At 38.4% G+C, this 26353-nt stretch overlaps 1 protein-coding gene across 4 annotated transcripts in view; it reads left to right on the forward strand.

Moving 5' to 3' along the window:
* Positions 1–26086, forward strand: part of LOC135221916 (protein bric-a-brac 1-like) — a 149375-nt gene extending 123289 nt beyond the window's left edge. For all 4 annotated transcript variants that reach the window (XM_064259936.1, XM_064259939.1, XM_064259938.1 and 1 more), the window contains 5 exons: positions 3499–3645; positions 7016–7134; positions 7418–7548; positions 12852–13155; positions 24217–26086. In XM_064259936.1, coding sequence (XP_064116006.1) covers positions 3499–3645; positions 7016–7134; positions 7418–7548; positions 12852–13155; positions 24217–24642 — 1127 coding nt within the window. In that variant the 3' untranslated portion in view covers positions 24643–26086. The remainder of the gene's footprint in view (positions 1–3498; positions 3646–7015; positions 7135–7417; positions 7549–12851; positions 13156–24216) is intronic.
* Positions 26087–26353: the final 267 nt, after the last annotated feature.

The following is a 26353-nucleotide window of genomic DNA, read 5'->3' on the forward strand; positions in this document are numbered from 1 at the left end:
ACTTGCAGCCGTTGCTGCTTTCTTCAGATTTTCCCCTTTGAAGTTTGTTTCCTTTATTGAAACTTTACAGCGCAAGCAGAGGCTATAGCCTACACTATATCTCTTGGGGTCTCAGCTCAGAACTTCTAAAAAGACATGTTCAGGTACAAACATTTTACTCATTTTTACATATAGTATATCCTTTTCTTGTACACTGGTCTTATGGAAAGCTTTTTCGGAAAATATCCACAGAGTAAAATAATCTGACTTTCGTAAAATTTTTACACATATTTAGTAACAGAGTAGTTTCTAAATAATCCTGTCCATGTAGCAGTTTAGATGTATTTTTGTGTTATGTAGGGAAAGTGAAAAAACTGAATGCAATGATTTTTTTTCGCCCTTTCGTCAGCAGCATTCTCAAGCAACTTCACGAAACAAAAAAGAATTAGGAAGAACACTTGGATTTTCAAAAAATGAACGAAAAAATTAGAGAACTGGGTCATTACATAAGATATTGATTTATAGATGAGGGACAACAGTTTTGAATTTACCTTATTGCTGGATTAACCAGGGAGAGACTTGAGGTCATTAATGCCATGAATTGGGGATGGAATGTCACAACTAGCGTTTTTTTTGGTCTGATCGAGAGCTCGATTGCGCATGCGCTGCTATGCAATTTTGGGCGTTTTAATCTCCTGGTAGCCACCCTCTCTTCAGGTGTAAGCTATCTTTTCCATATTCTTTATTCATTAGCATCTGGGGTAAAAATTCAGGTATTTTCGTACATTTTTTTTTATTTCTGCAGTACGAGTTTATTTTTTTTCCCGTATAAGCAAAATCACAACACGCTATGTACACCATGCGGTAACGCAAGGTTAAGCAAGGTATTCTTTAGACCTCCTAAACAGTGCTGACTGAACTTGAAAATTTTTGGCTGTTTGCCTATGCTTTGTTGTTACGTGGATGGTCTACTAATTTTGTCCTATTGACTCCCTTTCTCTTAAAAATGCCTCCCAAGAAAATTGAACAGTTCAGGAATGAAAATAGAAGAATATAGCTGTAAAGGCTCAAGAGAAGGCAAAATAAAGCCGAAGCTTGTCTCAATCCACCACCAATCCATGTGGCGACAAAAGCAGCAAGTACCTACAGCTGCAGAAACGATTAGTAAACATGCTGATATGTTTCCCATACTGTACAAATAAGCTCGAGAAAACTTGAAAATTGTAATAGAAATAACTCGAAAAACTTGAAAATTGAAATAGAAATAAACTGTATTCACCACCATTTGTCAATATCTGTTGACTCGGAGTCCCCTCCCTTTTACCATAAAGGTGGTCAGGGTATTAAACTGATATAAATATTTAAGAGCATACTTTTATGTCCTTTATAAATATAACAAGAGCGGTGATATCTGGCACCACCAAACTCTTGTTGCGGGATTTGCACATCAAAATGCTCCGGCCTCATCATTCTTTGTTACTCTGGCCTTTGTTTACTTTGGTTCCCTTATCCTCCACTGTCATCTTCAGCAGTGTAAGCTGTTACTGGTAGCCCTAACAATGTTAGTGTGGTTCCCACTTCAAAACCAAAGTTATGCTGCAAAACAGTTAATTGTGCAGCAAATACCACTGTGTCTGGTCTTGCAAACTTTCCCGAGTTTGAAATCCAAACTCATGAGAAGTTTGAGTTATTCCTTTGCGTCACTGTTTAAAGTTTTTCTTTTTTGTCAGATCTTGATAAATTTCGTCAACTAAAACTGACTGATTTTGGGTACCTTGAATAGCAGCTCTCATTGTTTGGAGATCAAAAGGTTCTGTGCAGCCATACCTTCCGTTTCTTCTATCGAGACCCTGCACAGAATTGCTCAGCAATTAGTGCAGAAAGAAACAAGGTGAACAAGTGGGACTGTAAAAAGTGGCTGTTATGGTAAAAAAAAAAAAAATTACCTCATTAATTTATATTAAACTTCGAATAAGGTCAGATACTCTGTTGCTATCGGGAATCCTATCCTTGATTAATTTGTTACCAATTCCTCCATGACCCCGATCTACCTCGAGGTTCGAGGGAGATGCCCTGATAAGCAAAGCAATTCCTAGGTCATTACTACCAGTCGGTCTATGAGCGTCTGACAAGGAGCCATTTAACGAATTTAGTACCATCACATTAAAAAAAATATGTGAATAGGCAACTAATTGTAGGTTTTCAAAGATTATTTTCTTTATAAATGTGGTACAATGGAGAAGACGGGAAAAATGATAAGACATCACTCCTCGATTTTGTATTAAATTCTCTGCTGTTACCACATTTATTTAAAAGTAATACTTTAATATTTGTGGCTCCGTCTTGGTTAAACCTTCAACATATCTTACACAAGTGCTATAGCCCTGTTTTAGAAACTATTTCAGGCATCCATTTGGTTAATTCATGAAAAATTAAATAGCATCACGATCATTCCCAACTCCCGATTAGTAATTCTGGATGTTTGTTTGTATTGACAGAAACGGTTGTTGAATCTGTATTAGAAAAAAAAAGGAGTTAACAGGACAGGATTTACAACCGAGTCAGTCCAATTATTATGAAATGAAGTAAATAGTGTATTGTAATTGTATGCTTTAGGAAAAATTCTATGAACTAATGTTTGGTATGGTAGTGATAACCTCCTTTCTACATTCCTCTCAAATTTATCCCAGTTTCGAAAAACTTCAAATTTTTCAGTCTATGTTTGGGATGGTTTTGATATTTGTATGGCACTTTGGTTATCATACCTAGAAACTATGCTGTAAGTAACCTCCTGAAAAATTTAATTAACATAACCCCATCAACACTAGAAAGAGGAGAAGGTGATTGCTTACCCTTTTAAGACTGTTAGTAGACACGAACCTTTTCAGTATAAATTTAGTAGAAGCAATAAACAATTTAAATCATGTATATACACTACTTTTCATGACTGCTCATTAATATAAAAAAATGTTGTATTTTATTTAATGTTCATGCGAGCATATTTTGTCCTGAACCATCTACCATACCTTATTACATGCTGTTGTTATAAAAAATCCACAATTACATACGTATATCCGTGAATTTTAAGTATTATGTATTAACAGAAGTTGACACTGAAAATGGAAACACACTGAACATCTGAATGGCACTCGTTCGTGTTTACGCAAAAAAATAACCATAAGATTCACTTTTATTTTCCGTGTAAACAATGATGAGGAACACCATTTATATGCTCATAAGTTTTCACTTTGTTTTCAACTTTTTGAACAAAATACAGTTTATTGATAAAATCACAGATTTTTATTGAACAATTTAATTATATGAATTTTTAGCATCACATGCAGAGGGTATACCATATACATACAGCATAGTGCTCTAATTAGGGTAGTTTGAAGTTGGACTGATTTATTTTGATTATTTAAGTATTTCTCAGAATGATCTATACCTGTACAGTCAAACTTGTTTGATGGACCATTGGCATCCTGAGATAATATATACCTGTATTTTTTATATTTACAGGGCTAACAGGAGGTGATGACAGAGGAAGTAGTGAATACAGCCAGAATGATGAGGAAGCTGCAGCCTCTGGTTCTCCTGAATTTTTGGGTGATGGCAATGAACAGGACCCAACTCCTGCACCTGCTGCCCAGACTCCACCAAAACCTGGTATGTTTAGCATTTCAATATTGTTTTACTTATTACTGTGGATTGTTGCCATGAGGGTCTTAAATTATGTAAAATAGCTGGTAACTAATCTTTTTTGTTAAAATAAAAATTGTGTTGTGTTTATGTATTATTTTTTCACAGTGATAATACTGTAGTATTGTATATACACAGTAACAGATTTTGTGGCATGATTGTTTCTGACAAAACATTACTTTACTTAAGCCTATGATGGTACTTCAGTATTGAAAATATATACATATAACCCACCAGAGAATTTATCACCATGAAAATCTTTTCACATAGTTTGAATCTAAATTTTTCCATATTCTTTCTTTCACTTGTTTCATTAATGAATCTTTCATATTTTTGTATTGGTTTTCCTCTGTTGTAATCCATCCCAAATAGCAGGGGCATATATAGTACATTCATCAAAATTAACTGCTAAGATGAATGGGTGAAGGGATGATGGAGTTTACATTCAAAGCTAAATGTGATAGTTATGGGTAATATGTCAACCACCCAGAAGATGGTTTGTACCTCTTTTGCAGAAGTATCAGTGAGGGTCAGTCCATCAGAATCCAAGATGTAACTGATCCTTGGCTTTAGGCCAGAAACCTTTCTTTATGGATATAGTAGGGTTGGAGGGGAGATGAGTCGGCATTCACATGGTCTCATTCCTAATGGGGAGGTTCACCTTGCATAACTGTTTTGATGCTATCCCACATGGAGTGGAATGTTGGGGTAGTTCACTCTTGCTGTGCAGTGTAGAGAATATGAATTTCTTGAACATCTAATGATTCATATTATTCTTAATCAGTTATCATTTATAAAAATATTTTACTTTTTGTATGGATCTGTCCAAAAATGAATCTCCCATCCCATTTTTTTTGCAAGCCAGGTTCTCCTGCTGCTACAATCCTGAGGGAAAATGTCAGAATCATTATCCAACCTGACTGAGATTGAGTATGAGGATGCATCATATTCCTGTGATAATTTACTTCTGGTGGCTGTGAATTTCTATCTTTGGGGATACATACCATAAGCAGTTTAAGTCCAATCCAGCAGCTCAGAATCTCTTTTATCTCTGCAAAGAAAACAAAAAAGTTAGGTTTGTATTTTGTTATACTTGTTGGGTGTCCTATTGTTGTTACAATTCCCATTTCTCAAGATGATCCAAAATTTCAATTATATAAGCCACTAACAACTAGAGATCCCAAAATTCCTTCATCGGCTGCGTAAGCAAACCAGAAATTTTTATTCCCAGCATATTTCCTCTTTCAGAACAAGTATGGGTAGCAAAAATGATATTGTTATGTTACAATAAAGTTTCATACATACTTACTTGGCAGATATATACATAGCTAAGACTCCGTCGTCCCCGACAGAAATTCAAATTTCGCGCCACTCGCTACAGGTAGGTCAGGTGATCTACCGGCCTGCCCTGGGCGGCAGGACTAGGAACCATCCCCGTTTTCTATCATATTTTCTCTCTTCCACCTGTCTCCTGCGGGGAGGCTGGGTGGGCCTTTAATTGTATATATCTGCCAGGTAAGTATGTATGAAACTTTATTGTAACATAACAATATCATTTTCATACAATCAACTTACCTGTCAGATATATACATAGCTGATTGGCACCCTTCGGTGGAGGGTAAGAGACAGCTACTATATGGAATAGACAGGTAAACAACATATGTTGTAGGTATAAATAAAACCTTGGTTCCTACCTGATAGGTGGTAGACTTCGTGGGTGTTTGCCCAGTAGTCTGCATCACCTCAAGAAACTTTAGCGAGATATATGATCTATGGCCAAGAGTTCTTGTGGGTCTGCCGATGGGGTCTTATCCGCTTACTCGGCAGAGCCTGAAAGGACTTTGTCAATGGGTGCTGATCCACTTATATGACAATACACCTTATGAAGGAGCACACAACCAATCCCGACCACCTGATCCTAACCATATGTTAGAACTAAGGATTGTTCTGAGTTATCCCCGAACTCTTCACAACAACCGTAACTCCAAAAATGATAGAAACGGGGATGGTTCCTAGTCCTGCCGCCCAGGGCAGGCCGGTAGATCACCTGACCTACCTGTAGCGAGTGGCGCGAAATTTGAATTTCTGTCGGGGACGACGGAGTCTTAGCTATGTATATATCTGACAGGTAAGTTGATTGTATGAAAATCCAAATTAAGTCAGGGGAACTGTCAAGGTCCGAGAACTAAAACAGAACAACTTAAGGTTATGGTGCATGATGAGAATCCAGGCATTGTGCACTCATAGGATACCATGTTAAGAAGCTATCCTTTCAGTCATGAATTGAATTATGCAGTTTTCATTCTGCTCCTATTAGTGACATGCCCTAGTGGTGTGCTGCAATTACTGTAGTACATGAGTCTTTGCAGCATCATACCTTTAAACTTGAATACTTCTATGCAAGTTGTGGATTTGAATGTAATTCTAGACAGTCAATTGACCATGTATTCACTATGGTTTTCTCCTTTGTGTGGCTTCTGTGAAAATCATCAGGAATTTATAATCGCCATTACCTGTTTTTTCTTACTATTTGGAATGGCAATGCACATATTAGATTGTGAGGTGGTAATTTATTAGGTTTAGAAGTAGAGGATGTTACTAGTGATAATTCAATGATGGGTAAATGACTTTTCATAATGCTGTACCTATGATTATTATTTATCTCCAATATTCTGGTTAGCAGCACCAATCTAGTTAACAGCAGCCCCAATCTCTAGTTAACAGCACCAATATTTGGTTGGTGGTGCTGTTAAGCAGGTTTTTAGTGCTGTTATTGCCGATTTTTAGCAGCATCAGCCGGTAATGGAACCCCCGCTGTTAACCGAGGGCTGCTTGTAGTTAAAAGTATGAAAGAGGCATTTGTGTGATTGATTTAGCATCACATTTTTAATATTTTATTAATTTAATGTAATGATTAAGCTTGATTTCAATGTTTTATTTTATTAGCAACAAGTTATGGCCCTCTGTCAACCATCAGTAATACGGATGCATTGGACGTAGTCCAGTTTTTTTTATGCAGTATAGTGTACATTTGAAAATACGTAAAAAAACGTCGAATACGATATGTTATTTAACTCTGAATTTGTTTAATTGTAATTTAATGTTTTGTATAAAAAGGCAAGGTTAGGTAATAACAGGTAGTCAAGAATGGATTAATCCATTTTCAGTTATTTCTCAAGAAAAAAATTGATTCAGAATTTGACTGAATCGCATCTTGATGCTGCATCTGGAAATGGATTAATGTCGAGGTCCGGGATTCTACTGTATTTAAATTGTTTATTACATGATTTTTCTGTTATTATGAATGAATGTTTTCAGTTATTTCTTTATTTTTCAGAAAGTTACCAACTACGGCACAACAACCACTTGACAATTGTTTTAGAAGCACTTGCACGTGATGAAGCGTTCATGGATGTAACCTTGACAGCACAGGGTCGTTCTCTCAAAGCACACAAGGTATGCTAGTCTTTTCCAAACATAGTTTTAGTTTTTAAATAGACAAATAAGAAATAAAGAATACTTTGGCTGATAATTTATAATAAGAAATTAAATTACAGTGCTGATTAATAAATTTTTTTTGCTTTGGCAGTAAAATTTTTATCTTTATTCCAGTTCTCATTCTCATTAATTGTATTGTTCTACCATGCTTTAAAAGTGAATTGAGAATAGGTAAAGCAAAAATATACCTACATGCACACAAGACATATATTGGATGCTGTGATAATCTGATTACTTTCAGTCCGTTTTGTCCGCTGTGAGTCCTTATTTCCGTGGAGTTTTGCGAGAAAATCCTTGCCAACATCCTATTATAATTATGCCTCGAGATGTTAGATTTGAGGAGCTCTTCAGTATTGTGAACTATATTTACAAGTGAGTAAAGGTGTACTTATATGAAAACTTACTAGCATTTTTGGCATGCTATCAGGTGATGTGTTGGTAATATGTACTGTACGTATATCTGTGGATGCCCAAAAAATTGGAACTATGTTGCCTGTCATTGCTTTTACTGCATGCAGCACACTTTTGTTCTGGAATTTCCTAGGGAATGATGTTGAATTATATTACTTGTGAATCCTTCAGAGGATTAACAAATTTGATTTGCTCATATAATCCCATTAATCACACAACAACTTTTGTAAATGGCTCCAGTCACACCAACTTGAAAGAGCTTCCAAAAAGTAAAGACCCATTTCCTGAGCCCCACTGGCCAACAATACTCACTCAACATATCCATTCAGTTTTGGGTAAACAAGTGTATAACTTTGTTCATCAGATGCCAGAGTTGTTGAGTCTATCTTATATTAACTTATCACAATGTGACTGCAACTATCGTGTTCTAGATTTGTCTTATAATCTTTACTTGTAAGTTGACCCCTGTCTTCAGGGGAGGGAATAAATGAGTGTAAGAGTTAGTGAGGAAGTTGTTAGCGACTGTGCCTGCGAATCTGTATGAATCCATAAATTTGAAGCGTATAGAGAAATGAGATAGATGAGCGAGAGGTTGACTTGGTATGATATTCTAGAGATAGTGGAAGATTATGAGCTAGATAGGTGTATGAAAGAGAGGAGAATTGTTAGCGTTAGGGCCGAAATAAATTAGTGTGCCTGAGTTTAAGAGTTATAGAGAGGTAGTTTTGGAAGGGCCAAGGCAAATGGCAGAGCAAGCGATTGATAGGAGTGTGAGAGTAAGTAAGAGTAAGTAATGTAAGTGTAGTTAAACCTAAGAGAGATTTAAGTGGAAGTGTGTTGGAAGAGTAGGATCAGTTAGTCGTGAACGAGAGCAGCAGTGTTACAGATGTGGTAAGCCAGGACACAAGAAGAATGAGTGTTGGTTGGTGTTAGGAGTGTGCTTCGGGTGTGGGCAAAAAGGCCATTTAGTGAGTATAAGAAAGATAGGGATATTAAATGTTACAGGTGTGGCCAGGTAGAGCACATAGCGAGTGGATGTCGGGGTACCTGTATAAACGTGGTTTGTGGCAACTGGAAAGAATGGGCATCATGCTAAAATGTGTAAAGAACAGCATGCTAAGTGTGCTGAATGTTGAATGGAAGGTCATGTAGCGATTGTGTGCAGGTGAAAGAGGATGAGTCAGGCTGGGATTTCAGGAAACTAGGTGTTAAGGGGATTCAGTTCGGTGGGTCCTCTAGTATGCGACAGGATGTTCGGGAGAATGCGATGAGTGGTTGAAAGTGAATACATGTGAGTAAATGGGTCTGGGAGATCAACAGTTAGTGTCGGTAGATTATGGAAGAAAGTGGAAGAATGTAGAGAAAGGGAATGGAAGGAAGAAGCGTGAACTGCATGATAAGGATGTTAGTGTTAGAGTACAAATGGCTTATAAGGCATGTAATACGGATGACTTTGGGGGAATGAATGATACTTATACGGTAGTGTGTGTGGGTTTGAATTGACAGGGATAAGTGGGATTTCAGTGGGAAGGGAAACTGAGTAGTAAGGAAGTTTGTAATTGATAGTATGGATGGATCTTTGCAAGAGGATTACAGTAGTATGGATGAACTGAATTGTTTGGTAGTAGAAATAAGGGAGATATTGGGATCAGAGCTAGATGATGTAGATGAGGTAGTGAATGAGATTTGGGAGGATAGTAGTGATGGAGATAAAGGGAATCTGAATGAAAGTGGTTTGGAAAAAGTGAATGGCAATGTAACTGAGAGAGTGCATGAGGGTCCTCAAACAAGATCCAGGGGGCCTGGATCTGAGCATCCTTGGGTGTTGCAAAAGGTAATTTAGTGTGGGTGTTGTTAGTGTAAGGAGACGTTGTCAAATGTAATGGGGGAGGTAATATGGAGGAGTGATACGGTAGTTACATTTGACAACGTCTTCGAGGGCTGCGTGAGAGAGGGAGACACAGCGTCGTTGGGTTGTTTGTAGTTGTTGGGAATAATTGAGAGTTTTAAGTGTTTTTGTATGTTGGTGTGTCGTGTTCGTGTTTGGTGTTGCTGTATGGTAGTGTAAGTGTGTCTGTGTTTTTCTAGAAGAGAGAGAGAGAGAGAGAGAGAGAGAGAGAGAGAGAGAGAGAGAGAGAGAGAGAGAGAATAAGCGGTGGACGGATAGTTAACGAGTGGTTTGCTTGTTGGGTAATTGTCTAGGTTGTCTGCTGGCATGGTTGCCGGGTCAGTGAGTCTATGTGTAAGATCAGAGTCTGTGATGGACAGTCGGTTTACCCAGAGAGTGGTCTTGGTATTGGATGGTCAGTTGTATTGTGTGTTTTCTGAAGTGGTTTGATTTGTTGGTGATATTGTATGTTAGCAGTTTGTTGTGCCTGTATTACTGAAGTTTATTGTGCTTGTGCATTGGGAGGTTGTTGAGCTTGTGAATTCCTGTGGTGTTGTATGTGAGTTGTAGCTGAGCTGTTGCGTGTTGTTGTTGGTGAGTTGTTGTAGTTGTGAGTTGAGTTGAGTGGTGTTGTTGGTGAGTTGTGGTTTCTTGGTGTTGTTTGTAAGTAGTTGTGTATGGACTTGTAGTGTAATCACTGGTTGTGATTACACTACAAGTAATCACAACCAGTGATTACTTGTAGTGTAATCACTTGTACTGCTGGGTAATCACTGGTTGTGATTACCCAGCAGGCAGGACAGATTCTTGCCTTGAAGACAGTCATATCTGGTGAGTACATGAATGTGAAAGTTTTGTTTGTGTCTGTTGGTGAACCAATTGTCCCGTCAGTAAACAGTATTGTAAAGGGGAAAGTGTGGTTGGGGGAACATTGATAGTTGGTACAACTAAAGTAACTGTGGGGAGATTTGCTTGCTTTCTGCGCTTGGTTGTGATTTAGCCACAATGCTAGCTAGTCAATGATCCAGCAATATTAATACTGGTCAACATCATTTACACAACAGTAGTTCTTATGATCACAATTGAAAGGAATAAATAATGATCACAATTGAAAGGAGTGAATAATGGTAAAGAACTCTGTAAATATGACTGTTTCCTGGTGTCGATGACAGGACTCAGTTTTGCAACATTTTTGGGGTATCAAGTGGCTTAAGGGGGCCAGCTGGCTAATGCCATTTTTTAAGGACAGGACTTTTGATATTCATACCACTTAATAGGGTAACTTGGGACACCTCCATACCGCATATGATTTTCTCCCCTGACCATTTTTCAAATTCTATCTCCTCCTTTGATATTTAATATTAAGACCTGGGATTACTGATGTAGACCTCCAATCAAATGAAGAGTTTTTTCTAAAAGTCATTTTTTTGCTAGATATGAATTTTTCATTATGGTAAAAAAATCAATCCTATAAATAAGGAAAAAATTTATAAAAAAAGACAAAACAAAAATTGGGAAAAAGGTCTCTATTTGATTGTTCTATATGTGTTTTTAAGTTATATACCAAATTCCAATGCTATAGCTATAAAACTAAGTGAGAAGACACATATAAACACAAGAACTACTGCTTGGGTCAGGTACATCTGGTTGGTAAACTGTTAAGAGGCAGACAGATACAAAACTGCCCTGCATCTGAAGACATTGAAGCAATAAGAGCATCAGCATCGCTGGGTATTGTGATAATGGGAGTGAGAACAAAGCTAGGCAGTGGGAGATTGCCCTTGCCTAAAAGCATTAGTATTCTTGGTTGCCCTTGCCTCCTCTTAGCATGCCTTGTCCAGTGGAGTCTCCCATTCCAGCTCTGTTGGTCTTCAGAGGGTCTTTCCCTTGCCCTAAAGTTCATAGCCAAAACTCATTCTCTTGTATGTGTCAGTCAGTTTTGAACTTTTTTGCCATTGCTATATTTTTTTCATTTTTTAAAAAATAACAATAGCTTTCTTTGCCAAGTGAATGCCATCAGGATATCTCCATAGGAATGAATTTTTCCACACTCCTCCTATCTGTTCCTTCACACAAGTCAGCAGAATCCTCATTTCACAGAATTTCCTCCTGTGTTCGCTTAGTTTATTTCTTGGGCCTATCTGGAGGTTTCACAAGAGGACATCTTATGACTCAAGATCAATGTGCATAAAGTTTTAGGTTGTCCTCTTCCATGTCCTTTCAAGTATATCTTGGAGTTCTGCGATCCTTAGAGCAGGTACTTATTTTTCCTGGACTTAATTTGAGGTTTTGTAAGACATCTTGTAACTCAAGTTCAAGGTGCATGAAGTTCAGGTTTTCTTCTTCTTTGGCTGGCGTACTACATACAGCTTGGAGCTCTCTGCTTTTCTTAGACCAGTTATTTGGTATTTTCTAAACACATTCTCTAGCATCTACTTTTGCAGTGTTAAGCATGTATTTCCTGATGTTTTTTCATAGGTGGTCATGTTTTACTAACTGGGAGGGATCTTGTTTATCCTGGGATACCCAAATGTATGCCCCTATTACTTGATGACTGTATAGTAAATCCCTGCTGTTTGCGAGCTCAAGATTCACAGACTCGCCCATTCCAGATTTTCTATGAATTGCATATACCCATTATTTGGGGAAAATTTGCCTATTCACAGTTTTTTTCACTGAGAAATATTCACAAATTATTGTATTTTCATATAGTTTTTTTAACTAATGCACTTTTTCTAATAAAACTATTTAAATACTCAGGTATAAGCATTTTTAAGTTTTTTTATTTTATTTTAACTATCAAAATATGCCGTTCTAAGTGTTTAGAGGGGTTTTAAGTATTTGCAGGTTTTAGATTTTAGTTATTCACGGGGGATCTGGTATCCATCCTTGTGAATAAGGGGTGTTTACTGTACCGCTTTCATTTTGTCTTGCAATGCAAGTACATTACTTATAGGGTTTACCATAGTTTTGGTTGATCCATTGTTGCTTCACTTCTGAATGCTGTGAGGGACTGGATTTGCTGCACCTGGGTCAATTGTGTTCTTCCTTTGTGCTTCAGGGTATTTTTTCTAGCATTATAAACTTTTAATATCCTCTCATTCCTGCATTGTTCAAGTTGGAGGTTGACAAAGAGAAATGACACCTTCATTGGGGCTAAAGTTCAGTATGTGTAGTAATGAGTTTTTTTTTGCTTCGCAAGATCTTTCAAATTGGTGTGACGGGAGTAATGAATAGAAGTAGGATTATTTTATAATATAGTGATTTTAGCAACCTGTAAATACTAAGGATTGCAGTACTATCACTTGGGCATGGATATGTTTGTTAGAAGCTGCATAGTTTAGATAAGGTATGTAATTCAAAGTATATTCTTCAGAGGTGAGATGACCGTTGCAGCTGAAGATTTAACATCTTTGCTAAAAACTGCAGAGATTCTCCAAGTGTCTGGTTTAGCACCTTCCGATTCATCAGCTACAGTTAATCCACATACTACAGGGAATATTCGGTCTTCGTCATCATCTTCCTCAGCCTCTTCAAATGTTCCTCCTGTTTCCAAAGCTCATAAAAATGTCAAAGAAACAAATCAAGGAATCTCAGCACCTGTTAGCAGACCTAAATCTCCAGAAACAATGATCAACCCTTCTGACTTTATGGACATGGACATGACATATGTTAAAGAGGTAAGTGTAATAACTTTCATATTTTTGTTCTGAATTGTTAGCATATAATGAAATATACTTAGTTTTACCCAGTGAGTTTATGTCAGCTCTTCAGTGTATTTATAAAAATTTGAATAATTTGTGCATTTAAATAGAAAAACATTGCATTAGTTGGCTTTATAATTTGGTTTTAAATATTTCAAGTTTAAGACAGCATTAATACACTTAATACTGTACTGTGCAAGAACCTAATGGGAATTTGTTTGAAGTTAGACATGGGATTCCTGAGATATACTTATCTCCAAAATGCAAATGTTGATGGATATGATTTTTTCCTGACATAGCATAGACTGAATTTTTATTTACCTTTTTTGGAAAATGCTTTAGACTTGGTTTTATATTTTATGCACATGTTTGGTCAGTACCAAGATTGTCCATCTTAATGTACCGGATAAGAGTTACTGATTAGAAGATAAGACATAGTCTAAGGTTAGTAGTACAGGCTAAATAAATCTACAGCTGGATCAGAAATGCCAGTCATAAATTTGTATACTCTTTAAGGCTAAGTCTAGGTGTATATAATTGTGAATTGACTAGTGATAAGTAGTGATTAAGGATAAAAACATTGTCATGATGAAAAAATGAAGTTTGTCACACACACAATTTTTATTCTTTCAATAGCTTACTAGATTGGTTATCCAAGTTTTTCAGTTATCCAGCACCCCATATGCCATGTAAATAACAGGGTTTTAAGTGTAATGGTAAATAGATTTCAGTTTTGGTTTGTAATTAAGTGAGGCCAGTATTGTATTTGTTTGAGATCTGATGTGAATAAAGATATAAATTATTTCATGAGAGGAAAATTTCCTCACTACGTATTAGTACTCACAGTTGATAACAGTATATAGGCAAGCATAGATAGTTCTGAAATTTGTTGTTGTTGTAGAGTTATTTTGCATTAACAAAGTATGTGCATGTGCACATACATTCATGCTTTTGCATTTAGTGTGGTTTCCTGAATATAACTTCGCACAAAATGGTGTGACAAAAGGACATAGAGCAGATACAGGAAATACAATGATAAATGAGGGATTTCTGTAAAAATCAACTTGAGGACCCACTATGGTATGGATACCCTCCAGCTACACTATAGTATACATATTAATCTTATAATAAAGGGACATAAAGTGTCATCATCAGAACCTAACCCCCATCATAAGTTAGGAATTAGTTGTAGCATGCGTTTATGTCCTTGTCAGTGGGATTTGTTAATAGGATGAAACCAGTGGTTCATAACCCATAGGCAAAATGTGTAATGCAAAATATCAGAACTATATATGCTTGCCTATATACTGCTATCAGCTGTGAGTACTAATAGAGAGGAAATTTTCCTACCATGAAATAATATATATCTATTCACATCATATCTCAAACAAATACAATACTGGCCTCACTTAATTACAAACCAAAACTGAAATCTATTTACCATTACACTTAAAACCCTGTTATTTTTACATGGCATATGGGGTGTTGAATAACTGAAAAACTTGGATAACCAAGAACCTAGTAAGTTATTGAAAGAATAAAAACTGTGTGTGTGTGTGACAAACTTTATTTTTTCATCGTGACAATCCTTAATCACTCTACTTAATCCCTAATTAATTCACAATTATATGCAACTAGACTTAGGCTTAAAGAGTATACAAATTTGTGACGGTGGCATTTCTGATCCAGCTTTAGACTTATTTAGCCTGTACACTTATCTTCTAATCAGTAAATCTTATCCAGTACAATAAGATGGACATTCTTGTTACTGATCAAACGTGGATTAAGTAAAAAACCAAGTCTAAAGCAATTTCCAACAATAGTAAAATAAAAATTCAGTCTGTCAGGTAAAAATCATATCCATCAACATTTGCATTTTGGAGATAAGCATATCTCAGGAATCCCATGTCTAAGCTTCAAACAAATTCCCATTAGGTTCTTGCACGGTACAGTGAAACGACACTGTCATTCAACTTGTTGGAGACATGGATAACAACATTTTGTTGGGATGATAATTCACTACAAAATTAAGAACCTGGCATACTTCATTAGTGCAATCCCAATAGGCTTTAGATTTCAGCCAGACTGTTTTTCCAGTGGTGGAATTAGGAATATATAGTAGTACTGATTGACAGATATGTTCATCTCAAAGGCGCAGTAATCGGAAGTGCCTACCTATATACTGTACTCACAGACCTTGGACTTCACAATAGCTTGAACATCTGTTGAAAAAACAAAGCCATAACCATTTTGTTGGAAAAAAAAAAATCTTTGGAAAAGGCTGTCGCATTAAGGGCTTCATATGCCCGGTTAATTAGCAAGATCACTACAGATGGACTGCTTAATCCATGGTAGGCAAAACTTCTGCAGGCTTGAACCTTACAGACACCTAAAAAACAGCATTATATTATACTAAGTATGAGAACTACACAGCTACTGATGAAAACCCTTCTTCAAAAGCTGTTATGTCCCCAGTGAATCCCAGGCAAATTTTTTCTACCAAGGAAAAGTCTAGACAATAAGTCTGTACAGGAAACATAAACCACCCACAAAGGTGGCTAAGTCCCAGCAACAATAACATTCAGGTTTTTATCTGCAAGAGTGAAACATAAGCAGCAAGACAATGAATAACTAATAAAAAAAAATCCTACTTCTCAATGGCAGTCAGTATAGAAGATAACAGCATGTCTGTACTCAACGCAGTAACAAAATGATTGAGGCTGTCAGTGAGTAAGAAATACTAATCACTCACTCACTCCTCTTCTCTACTTGTTAACCAACCACATTCCTACCAAGTTTCGACCCATTTCCAGCTCTTGCTGAAATACTCTTACATATATAAGGTAATAGTTTGTATTCCAGGAGGAACAAATCTCTCTTATTTGTTACTACACCAAAAAATACATTTACTTTTGGCAATATACTTTTCATGATTCATTACTTACAGATATATCTACAATTCTTTACATGTTCTATAAGTCTGTAGTGTAGCATTTATGCAATAAATTTTATTCAAATAACCACAGCAGTGAGCATTAATATAAATTGTGGATAAATCAAAAGAAAAACTCATATACTCTATTTTTGTTCTATGGGTGCAGTCATTCCCAGACAAGTAAGGGGTGTACATATTGCATTATATTTTCATTTGGTTTTAATATTTAGGAAATTTTTTCAATTTTAAGTTATAAAATAAGGAGTGACATATCTAACACTAAAATACAGTATGTAAACTTTAAGGGTTAAACATACACAATGCTATATGTACATGGTAGTGTATACATATAGTATAGTACTAGAGGTCAGTAATTCCCGGGCTGCAGGCTACATCCAGCCGATGAGGAGTTTCAGTCCAGCCCTCTAACTCAACACTTGGACACTAATCATTTAACAGTTGTTACTTAGTTTAAGGTGTTGAGGAATCCCTATAGTGCATTTGATATCATGGCCCTCCTCCGAGGCACTGCATAGCTGTCTGCCTACTCTCTTTCCAAAGTTTGCCGACCCCTGTAGTATACCGTAACTGTATTGAATAGTAATACCTTGATTAACAACAAGTACTATTTTGAATTGCAACATAGTTTGTAGACTCATAATATTGAAGAGTATGAGTGGGAGTGGAATTTGGTTGCATGGAAATAAGGCTGTTTGTAGGAGATGCATTTTTATGGAACAAATATGATATATTTTGATAAAGTGAAGTTTTATAAATATACTTACAAAGTAATTACTTAGCTAATGATTAGCCTCGCACGGCATCCTAAAATAAAAAATATTTGCTTGCAAGTGATTGTTGCAATGCATGTAAGACAGGTCCTGCCCACCGCAGTGGGAACTCACAAGTGACACTACTGATAGTCTTTCTAATTTATGCCACAAAGTCCATGAAAATCAAGAGGGGAGGAGGGAGGGCTCTGATTCAGTAATTACTTGGTAAGTATATTTATAATTTAAAAATATCTTTTTTATAAAAGTAGCTTACCAAGTAATTATACTTAGCTGAATCCCACATTGCAATGGGGGTGGGATGAATGGACTGAACTAACTCGATGTAAGAAAGACTGTTATTATTGAACTAGAGGAAAGGCTTACATTGGCTCAGTGTTTGTCAATTGCTTACCTGGTAAGGGAGCTACAGCAGATGCTGCCTCTGGTGGTGCTCATCTTAACCTGTAGTGGCGTGACAGTGAGGTGGGAGTCGCCTCTACCTCAGTGGAAGTCTTGCAGTGGAGGATCTGCCCGACTGCTGACAAGACTCAGGATAAAGTTTTCATGCCCTTGCCCTGAGTGCAGTACCATAATAACAAGACCAGAGACTCAACCTGTCACCTTACGAGGTTACGCCAACTCAACTAAGAGACACTAACCAACCAACTGACTGGTGGGTCCTCCATGTAACAGGTACCCCCAGCTTCCCCTTAACTTGACATCCTTGACACAAGGAAAAGATAAGAGAGAGTTCGTGTCCCTCCTATACTTCCTCACCCAACACCATGCCAGCCACCACCAACGGGGCAAGGGTACTGCAATTTTCAAAGACTTTCTATGTCTTTCAAATAACGTAATGCAAATATCGACTTACACTCCAAAAGGTTGATTGAAGTATTGCAGAGAGAGAGAGAGGTTATGGTTAAAGGAGAGAGAGGCGGCCACAGCTCTGACCCCATGCATTCTCTCTTTCACCAATGGAAGCAATTCCTCCTGTATCTGGGAATGAGCTTCGGAAATTAGGTCTGATAAAGAATGAGTCCGTTCTTGGAAAGCGGATGGGAGGGTTTCTTGATGGAACACCATAGGTTACTTGAGGATCCCCTGATCTTCTCCGTTTTCTCCAGATAACACCTTAGTGCTCTGACCGGGCAGAGAGCTCTTTCTTCTTCATCCGAGCCCAGGATACCAGTTGAACTCCTTATACGGAAAGACCGGGGCCATGGCTTATTATGATCCTCGTCCTTAGCTAAGCCTAAGGTGAAAGAGCAGATCGCATCGCCCTGCGAGAATTTGACTTTTTATTGAAAGTGTGTAGCTCGCTCACACGTTTAGCAGTAGCTAACGCTACTAGAAATAGTATCTTTCGGAAAAGCTCCTTGAGAGGGGCAGACTTAAGGGGCTCAAAAGGAGGGCCTGTAAGCCACTTCAGTACCATGTCCAAGTTCCAGGAAACCAAAGTACAGGGAGTCCCTGGGTTACAAAGGGGGTTCCGTTCTTGAGACTCGTTGTAAGCCGAAAATTGACGTAAGCCGGAACGATGTCGGAAAAATGTATTAAAATAATTTTTAAAAAAAGTTATAAAAACCTTACTTGTAATCCTTTGGGTACAGTACATGTAGTTTCTTGACGTTTTATGTACAATCTGGAGTTTTTTTCATCCAAAAAATGGTGGTTCTGGAATGTAAAAGTACACAATTAGTACAAAATACTACACAAAGTCCTGAACGCAAGTCCTGAACGCAATATGTAAAGTAGAGTATATCGAGAGTAAAAGTGTATGTATGTATAATTCCTTACTTGGAGGTGTCAAAAGATTTCAACAGGTCATGAAGATGTTGATTAGTAGAAAGGTCCAGATTACGATGCTTAAACACAGACGCAAGCATGGCTCGATAACCTTTAATTGTGGAAGATGAAAGTTTCTTGGAGGTTCTTAAATAGAAAAGAAAATCAGCGATCAGAGTTACAGATGTCTCAGAAGATGTGAAGTCTGGAGCACCATCTATGGAAGACTGCCCATTTCGACTGTTAAACATTACTAGTCGACTGGCGTCTGCACCTCGCAATAGTTTCCGCAGCTGCTTTTGAAAATCCCTTCGCTCTGACAAGTTTCCTGACAGTCTGAAGCCTGTCAGAGTGAACGTAGACAACCCTTGGTGGTACCCTCTGTGAAGTACGGTTGTCTGAGTAGCCACGGTCTTTGGGGGAGTAGTCGCGGAAAATCCACCAGCAGACGTAGAAGGTCTGGGAACCATTCCTTCATGGGCCAGAATGGGGCTACCAGAGTAATGGAGATGTTGCTGGGAGATACGAACTTGTTCAGAACTTTCCTGACTAGACTTTAGGGAGGGAAACCGTAAAGATCCAGTCCCGACCAGTCAATCATGAGCATGTCTGTCACCCATGTTCGAGGGTCTGGGGCAGGGGAAACGAAGAGAGGGAGGCGGATGTACCTTGATATTGAAAACTAGTCTATTAGTGGTCTGCCCCACAATCTCCACAGGTTGGAGCAAATTCTGTCATCCAGAGTCCACTCGGTGGGAAGCACATTCAACTTCCCCTGAATGAAGAGGATGACGAGTGTCACTTGGCATTGATGGGCCCACTGGAGAAGCTCTCATGCCATCTGACAGAGGGAAAAGGAGTGTGTGGCCCTCTGTTTCTTGATGTAGGACAAGGCCATGGTGTTGTCCACATGCACAACCACTGTCTTGCTGCACAAGAACAAGGAGAAATTACTTAGGCCTGAAATTACTTAGGCCTAAGTAAATGGCCTTCAACGCGTTGCATCATTGATGTGGAGCTTCATCTCCTTTGGGGACCAGGCCCCCGAAATTTCCCGAGATCCTAGAAGGGCTCCCCAGCCCAGATCCAAAGCATCAGAGTAAAATTCCAGGTTGGGTTTGGAGGGAAGAAGGGATCTCTCCTGTGAATATCTTCTTTCTGGTAGCTACCATCGTAGATCGGTTTTTATCTCCTGCATGGTAGGAAAAATCATCAAGTCTGGTTGAGTCTCCTGTCCCAGTTGGCTTTGAGGAAGAATTGAAGATTCCTCATGTGTAACCTGCCCAAAGGAACGAAAGTCTCGATGGAGGAAAGGTTTCTAGCAGACTCATCCACTGAGGAGCTTGAGCATGACAGGAGAGCAAGGAACTTGGAGATTGACTGAATGCAACCCGCAATTCTCTTTGGGGAAGGAAAAGCCTTTGAAGTCTGAGAGTTGAGAATCATCCCCAAATAAAGAATCTCCTGAGACAACCAACTGGAACTTATGGAGATTTAGCAGGATTCCCAATTTTTGAGAGATTAAGTGTTGTTTGAAGGTCCTTCATGCACTGTCCCTTCGATGGTGAGCGAAGAAACCAGTTGTCTAAATATGATGAACTGGAATATGTAGATAAGCATCCTGCATGTCTAGGGTGATCATCCGGATGAATGGATAACATGAATGACTGGCTCGTTTCCATCATAAACTTGGTCTTTACTACAAAGCGGTTGAGAGTGCTTACGTCTGGGACTGATCTCAAGCCCCCTGATGTCTTGGAGACAACAAACAGGCAATTGTAAAATCCCTGGGAATGGACTTCTATCACTTCTATGGCCTGCTTCCGAAGAAGGAATGACACTTCCTTCGCAAGGGCCAAGTGCTTTTCTGATCCTCTCAAGTACACTGTCAATGTGGTAGGCGGTGAGATTAAAGGAGGGGTCTCCGAGAAAGGGATGCAATAGCCCTCCTTTTAATACCTTGACGATCCATGGCTCTGTTCCTCTGCGAGCCCACCTCTCCCAAAACTCAAGGAGCCTGGCTTTGACTGGGGCACGAAGGACTTCTTGTTCACTTCTTCGATTCAGACTTGGTGCCAGAGTGCTTCTTGACAGACTTCTGATGGAAGCGCGGGGTCTTGAATGAGATTGTGGTGTGTCTGCACTAAAGGGGTGCTGCTGGAGTGGAGAGACGAGCTTTGGATGAAAGGGTGCCAACGAAGATGATTGAGTAAGGAGATCCAGCATTGACTACTTCTGCAGGTCTGTGGCTATCTGCTCTACCATGGCTTACGGGAAGAGATGAGAAGGGACCAGGAGTGAAAAGCAAAGCCGCCTTCTGCAAGGCTTGTAACTCCCTTCGACAGGAACAAACACCACAGGTCCCTTTTCTTCAGCAGGCGAAGGTGAAGAGACGCAACCTCCACTGCGCCATCACGGACAGTCTTGTCTGTGCACGAAAGCACACACAGAAGGTCTTTTGAAACAAAAAAGTCTACTGTCTCTGTGGCATTCTCAATCTTCTAGGTGAGAGCGCCAGCTGTTTAGTCAAGGAAGCTGAATACCTCAAACATCTTGAGGAGGCTCTTGACGAGGTGATCCAGCTCCGCCAATGAAAAGAAAACCTTGGGAGGAGTCAGCAACTTCCAGGGAGGGGTTTTCTACAGTGTCATAAGGTCTGTGGAACCTCTTGATAAGGTGGGAGCGAGGATGCATGAACATCGCCTTCCCTTGTTTCCTCTTCATCAACAGCCACTCCTTGTCCACCTCAACGCTTTCCTGGAGGAAGTGGGCAGAACCATCTTGGGAAGGAGAGAGAGTTCCCGCTGACTCTTTGACATCATGAACAAAAAGGCAGGCGATGCAGGAGGAGGAGAATTGAAGAAGCGAAGATAACTCTCCAAGAGGAAGTGAAGTAAGGCCTTGTATGCAGTCAGTTGGGTCAAATCATGATCCCCTCTTCCTCATCCTCTGAAGAAACTGGTGGAAGATCGTCCACTGTCTTAGGGGATTGTTCCACTGGAGGAGCTTTCTTAACTCAAAATCTCTGCTAGCTGTCTTTTCAGCAGAGCAAGAGAGGGATCCTCTGATTCCATAGCTGAGGTCTGTTATTGCTGATGTCCTGAAACAAGAATCTGAAGGGGCATGTGTGGAAGCAGGCGTTGCGGGAGCAGTCATCTCAGGAGCAGGAGCAGGCAGTATGGAAGTGAGAGTAGGCAAAGTTGGAGCAAGTACTGGTGATGTGGCAGTCAGTGGTGGGTGCACGGTAGAAGGAGACGGGAACGTGGCCAGGACTGGGCTCTCAGGAGTGGGAGCATGTCCATCCATACATTCAGGAGACAAGTGTTTGACACAGGACTTCTGATGTTTCGAGTCCCTGGTTGGCAGCAGTACAGGGTAGACCAATGGGTGAGAAGGTAACTGCACAGGTGCAAAAACTAAAAGGTCAACCCCAAAGTTACACGAAAGAAGGGCATCGTGAGAGTCCTTATGCCACTTGATTGGCACTGGAGACCCAGGAGCTGCATCCCACACATGCCTCTTCAAAGGCTTAGAGGCGTTACTGTAGCATCTACAGTGCCCGAGATCAGATTCCGAGTCGGAACTTGATGACAAGCAGCGTACATCCACAGACATGCCTTTCCAACGGCAGTTGGTTGTATCCTAGGACTTAACAACAGGACCGACAGGGGATGGCAGCCCGTGGGCAAACCCCATCAGCTTCCCTTGGACTTCCAGTATGTCTCCTCCCAGTAGCAAGGAAGTGGGACAGTGATCTTCGTCTAGGAGAGCCAACGGATGGGAAACCACCTCCTCCACTGACACTTCACTTTGCACTTTGTCACTACTCAATTTCTCCATGAGGCCCCTAAGGGATGCTCCCGACTTCTCTATGGAACTTAAAACTAGATTAAACTTGGCATCAAACTTATTAATCCTCAACTCGAGACTGGCAATGGCATTGGGTTCAGAAGCAGGGGAGCTGAGCACTAGAGTAGGAGGAGGACTGAGGATAGGAAAGATTATTCTCCCTGGAGTAGAAGGAAGAGGCAGAGCGGATTCTGTCTTTGGCTTAGGGGAAGAGTCCCTACTAACAGAGGCCCTATTTTTGGCTCCAGCAGCCACCTTCCTAATCCTATTTTTCTCCAACCTATTAACCCTCTCATGATCTGATGAGACGTAGCACGTCATTAAATTTTTTCCATAGGTGGACAGATGATGCACTGGGCACATCATATGTAAGTTATTTTCGGGAATAATTCATGAAAAAAAAATGCGCCAATTATAGAAAACTTAGTTAATGCCATTGGGTCGACAGATGATGAATCTCGAAGAAAACGCAAACCCGACGCCACTAGCTTGGTTAGCTTCGATACAAAACGTCAACATAAGTAGGTTGGAAAATCTGAAAATTGCACTTTGTAAAAAATTTGTATTTTTTAATCGATTACAGCTCATTACCAAACACATAGCAAAATTATTGCTTCCACATGAAAGATCAAACATTTCTACACAATTTAGGTATGAAACAAACTCCCCAAATCTAATTATTATATTTTTCATGATTATTTCAAGTAAATATCTATGATTTTTCTGAAAAATTTCACATTCATCACATCGTTTTTATTATTTCTAGGCCTTGTAAAGATGTTCTGATTGCTTCAAGAAATAATTCAATCATTTGCCAACATAATAACACTAACCAGATGCGCATATCAGTTATAGTTTGGGTTTCCATGCACATGTTCTTTTTGGCCCAGGGGGAAAAGTCATGTACCTTACACCCTTATATTTTCGGCCTATGCGCAAGAGGGTTAAGGTGGGACTCTAAAAACTTCCACCTACGTACTCTCATCCCACTCACACATCACAAGTATGCTCTCTTGTACATACCTGACCTCAGCACTTTGTGCACCTCATGTGCATCATAACATAACTTAGTCGGTCAGTCTAGTCTTGCAGTGAAGACTGGAAGTACTAGAATCAGACATACTGATAAACTAAGACTGGAAGTACTAGAATCAGACATACTGATAAACTAACTAAGAGAACGAAACTAATGATGGTAAAGCCAACTAAAATAATACAACAGCACAGAAAGAAAATCTGCTAAAGAAAGTACGTCACTGACTTCAGGCAACTAGAAAGTAGCAAACATGAACATAGGAAGCGTACGATGATGTCTTGTCAGCTGCACAGCATAAAGGACACTATTGGGTAATGTTGCTTGCGAGTTCCTGCTGCGGTGGGCAGGACCTGTCATCACGCATTGCAACAGTTAATTGCTCGCGGGGATTTTTTAAATTTTAGGATGCCGTGCGAGGCTAATTGTTAGCTAAGTAATTACTTGGTAAGTTACTTTTATAAAAGTGTTTTTTAAGACATATATTTTGTTAGAGACATGGGTTCACTACAGCTATTTTCTACTTAGTGATTAGCAGTTTCAGTAATGCTCAATAATTGTCCAGACATTTGAAATATGTATGCAGTTCTACAACTTTTCCCTATAGCACCACAATGCAGTTGAATTGATGGTAGGGTTTAAAATTTGGCTCTTTATAGGAAATTCAAAGTGGAGGAGAAGATGACGACGACACCGCACCCAGTGAGACAAATGCCCAACCATCTCGTAATATATCACCAAAAGCAACAGAAATTCATCAGGACACGGTCACATTTACATCAGTGTACAATCAGAATCAAGAACAAACCACGGAACCTAATAATTCATTGCAAGACACAAGTAGTATTTCTCCTATAAAAACTGAGACTGAAAAGGATTTAGAGCAGATTAAAAGTGTCATAGAAAATCCTCAACCATTTGTTTGTCCCCATTGCCAAGGAATACACAGAGGTCTTGAAAATATGAACAATCATCTGAGATTGAACCATCCTACTAAACCTAGTTTTACATGTGCCTGTGGCCGTGTCTTTACTCGGAGCACGTCTCATCTAGCTCACATCAAAGTCTGTAATGTTCCTTCATAGACAGAGGAAAAAATGTGGTGCTGTACATGATGTAAAAACAAGGGCACTAAACTAGCTGTATTAAAACTACATAATGAAATAATTAAATAAATATTCATGTATTTTGTAGTTTTTTTTAATAATTTAATAAATATTCATGTTTTGTAGTTTTTTTTTATTACAAAAGTTTGGGCTATTTTCACAGCTAGATGCAGCATTTATGTAGTGTACAGTCCTTTGCTTTTTGTTGGTTCTCAAAATTTGCATCTAAAATAAAAAGAAATATTTTTAGCTTTAACAAACTAAGTGTATTATCTTCGGCTTTAGAATTAAGCTAAATGTCAATTTTTTTCTTTTTAAATCTGGTTGCCAAGAAAATTTGTAACTGAAGATATGATAGATGCTTATGAGACTACTGTTCCTATTATATCAGTTGGATGAAACATTAGTGCCAGCAGGCACTAATGTCATTAAGTGTTAAGGCTAAGTTTAGATGCTAAAGGTGAGACCAATTCAATTTGACATTGTAAAAAAATAAACTTTAAAGAGGTTTTTATTCAATGGTTCATTTGTTTATAAAGTTGTTAGAGCTGCATTAGACAGGATGCAAATTATATTTGTATACTATGTATATATGTACTGTATTTTGAACTAGGATAAATCAGTCTTTAGACTTAAGGAAATTTCATCCTGTCCATAATTGTGCAGAATTGAAAATATAACCATTGGACTGATATAGAATGGCAGTTTTAGTTCATTTTTTTGTATACAAGTTACTGTCACTTTAGTTCTGCTGGGTAATTTAGCACCAATATTTGATAAGTCTTTTGAATACAAGTTTACTCTACCAATTCTTTCAAGTTTTCTCATGTTATAAAGTCAATTGCATTAGAAGTAGTGTTATTGACATGTGTGTGATTCACCTTGACATTTATGCAAGTGGTAATTTGTCAAATACATATTTCAAAAGTTGTTCATCCTTTCTTAGACGTACCATTTACATTGTTAAATGAGTGATAAACCAAAGAGCAAAGTTTTATCATTCAGGTGAACATACTTAATAAACAAAACCTCTCGGCAAGAATGCATGGTGTGCTTGGCTTCTAATCAAGAGTACACTTACAAGGATAGTACCTGTAAATTATTTATTTCTTAGGGCAACATTTTTATTTTTGGGATTAGATGTGACTAGATGTAGTTGCATAGAGTTCTGTTATTGAGGGTTACTTTAAGTGTTGATTGGGTTGCAATTCATGTTGTGAATTTCATTTGGTACAAATAACACTAAATGTGGTGTGTTTACATGTTTACCAGTATTAAATATTTTCATCTGCATTTTTAATACAGAAGTATATTTTTATTTACTTTTGGAATTGTGTGCTTGACGATTATGAAAAGAACCTAAGGAAAAGATTTTGTAGTTTATTTCAGTTTGTAAAATGAATCAAAATAACAGATACAGTCACTTTTGCTTTTATTTATTCCTTTTTATTCATTTACTTAACTGATCTTATGCAAGTGAAATTCTTGTCATAGTTTGTAACAGTTTTTGTAAGTTTCCATGAGCCTAATGAAGTGTTTCTCTTGTGACTGCATCAGCTAAAGTGCTTTATGTTCACTATGCACATAAAAACTATTGAATAGATATAATACATGATGAAACAAGGTAGTATTAGAACATCATTAAAAGATTTAACCAATTTCTTAAGATCCACTGTAAAAGCCAACTATT

The sequence above is a fragment of the Macrobrachium nipponense genome, chromosome 3, assembly GCF_015104395.2.
Source record: "Macrobrachium nipponense isolate FS-2020 chromosome 3, ASM1510439v2, whole genome shotgun sequence".
NCBI classification, from domain to species: Eukaryota; Metazoa; Arthropoda; class Malacostraca; order Decapoda; family Palaemonidae; genus Macrobrachium; species Macrobrachium nipponense.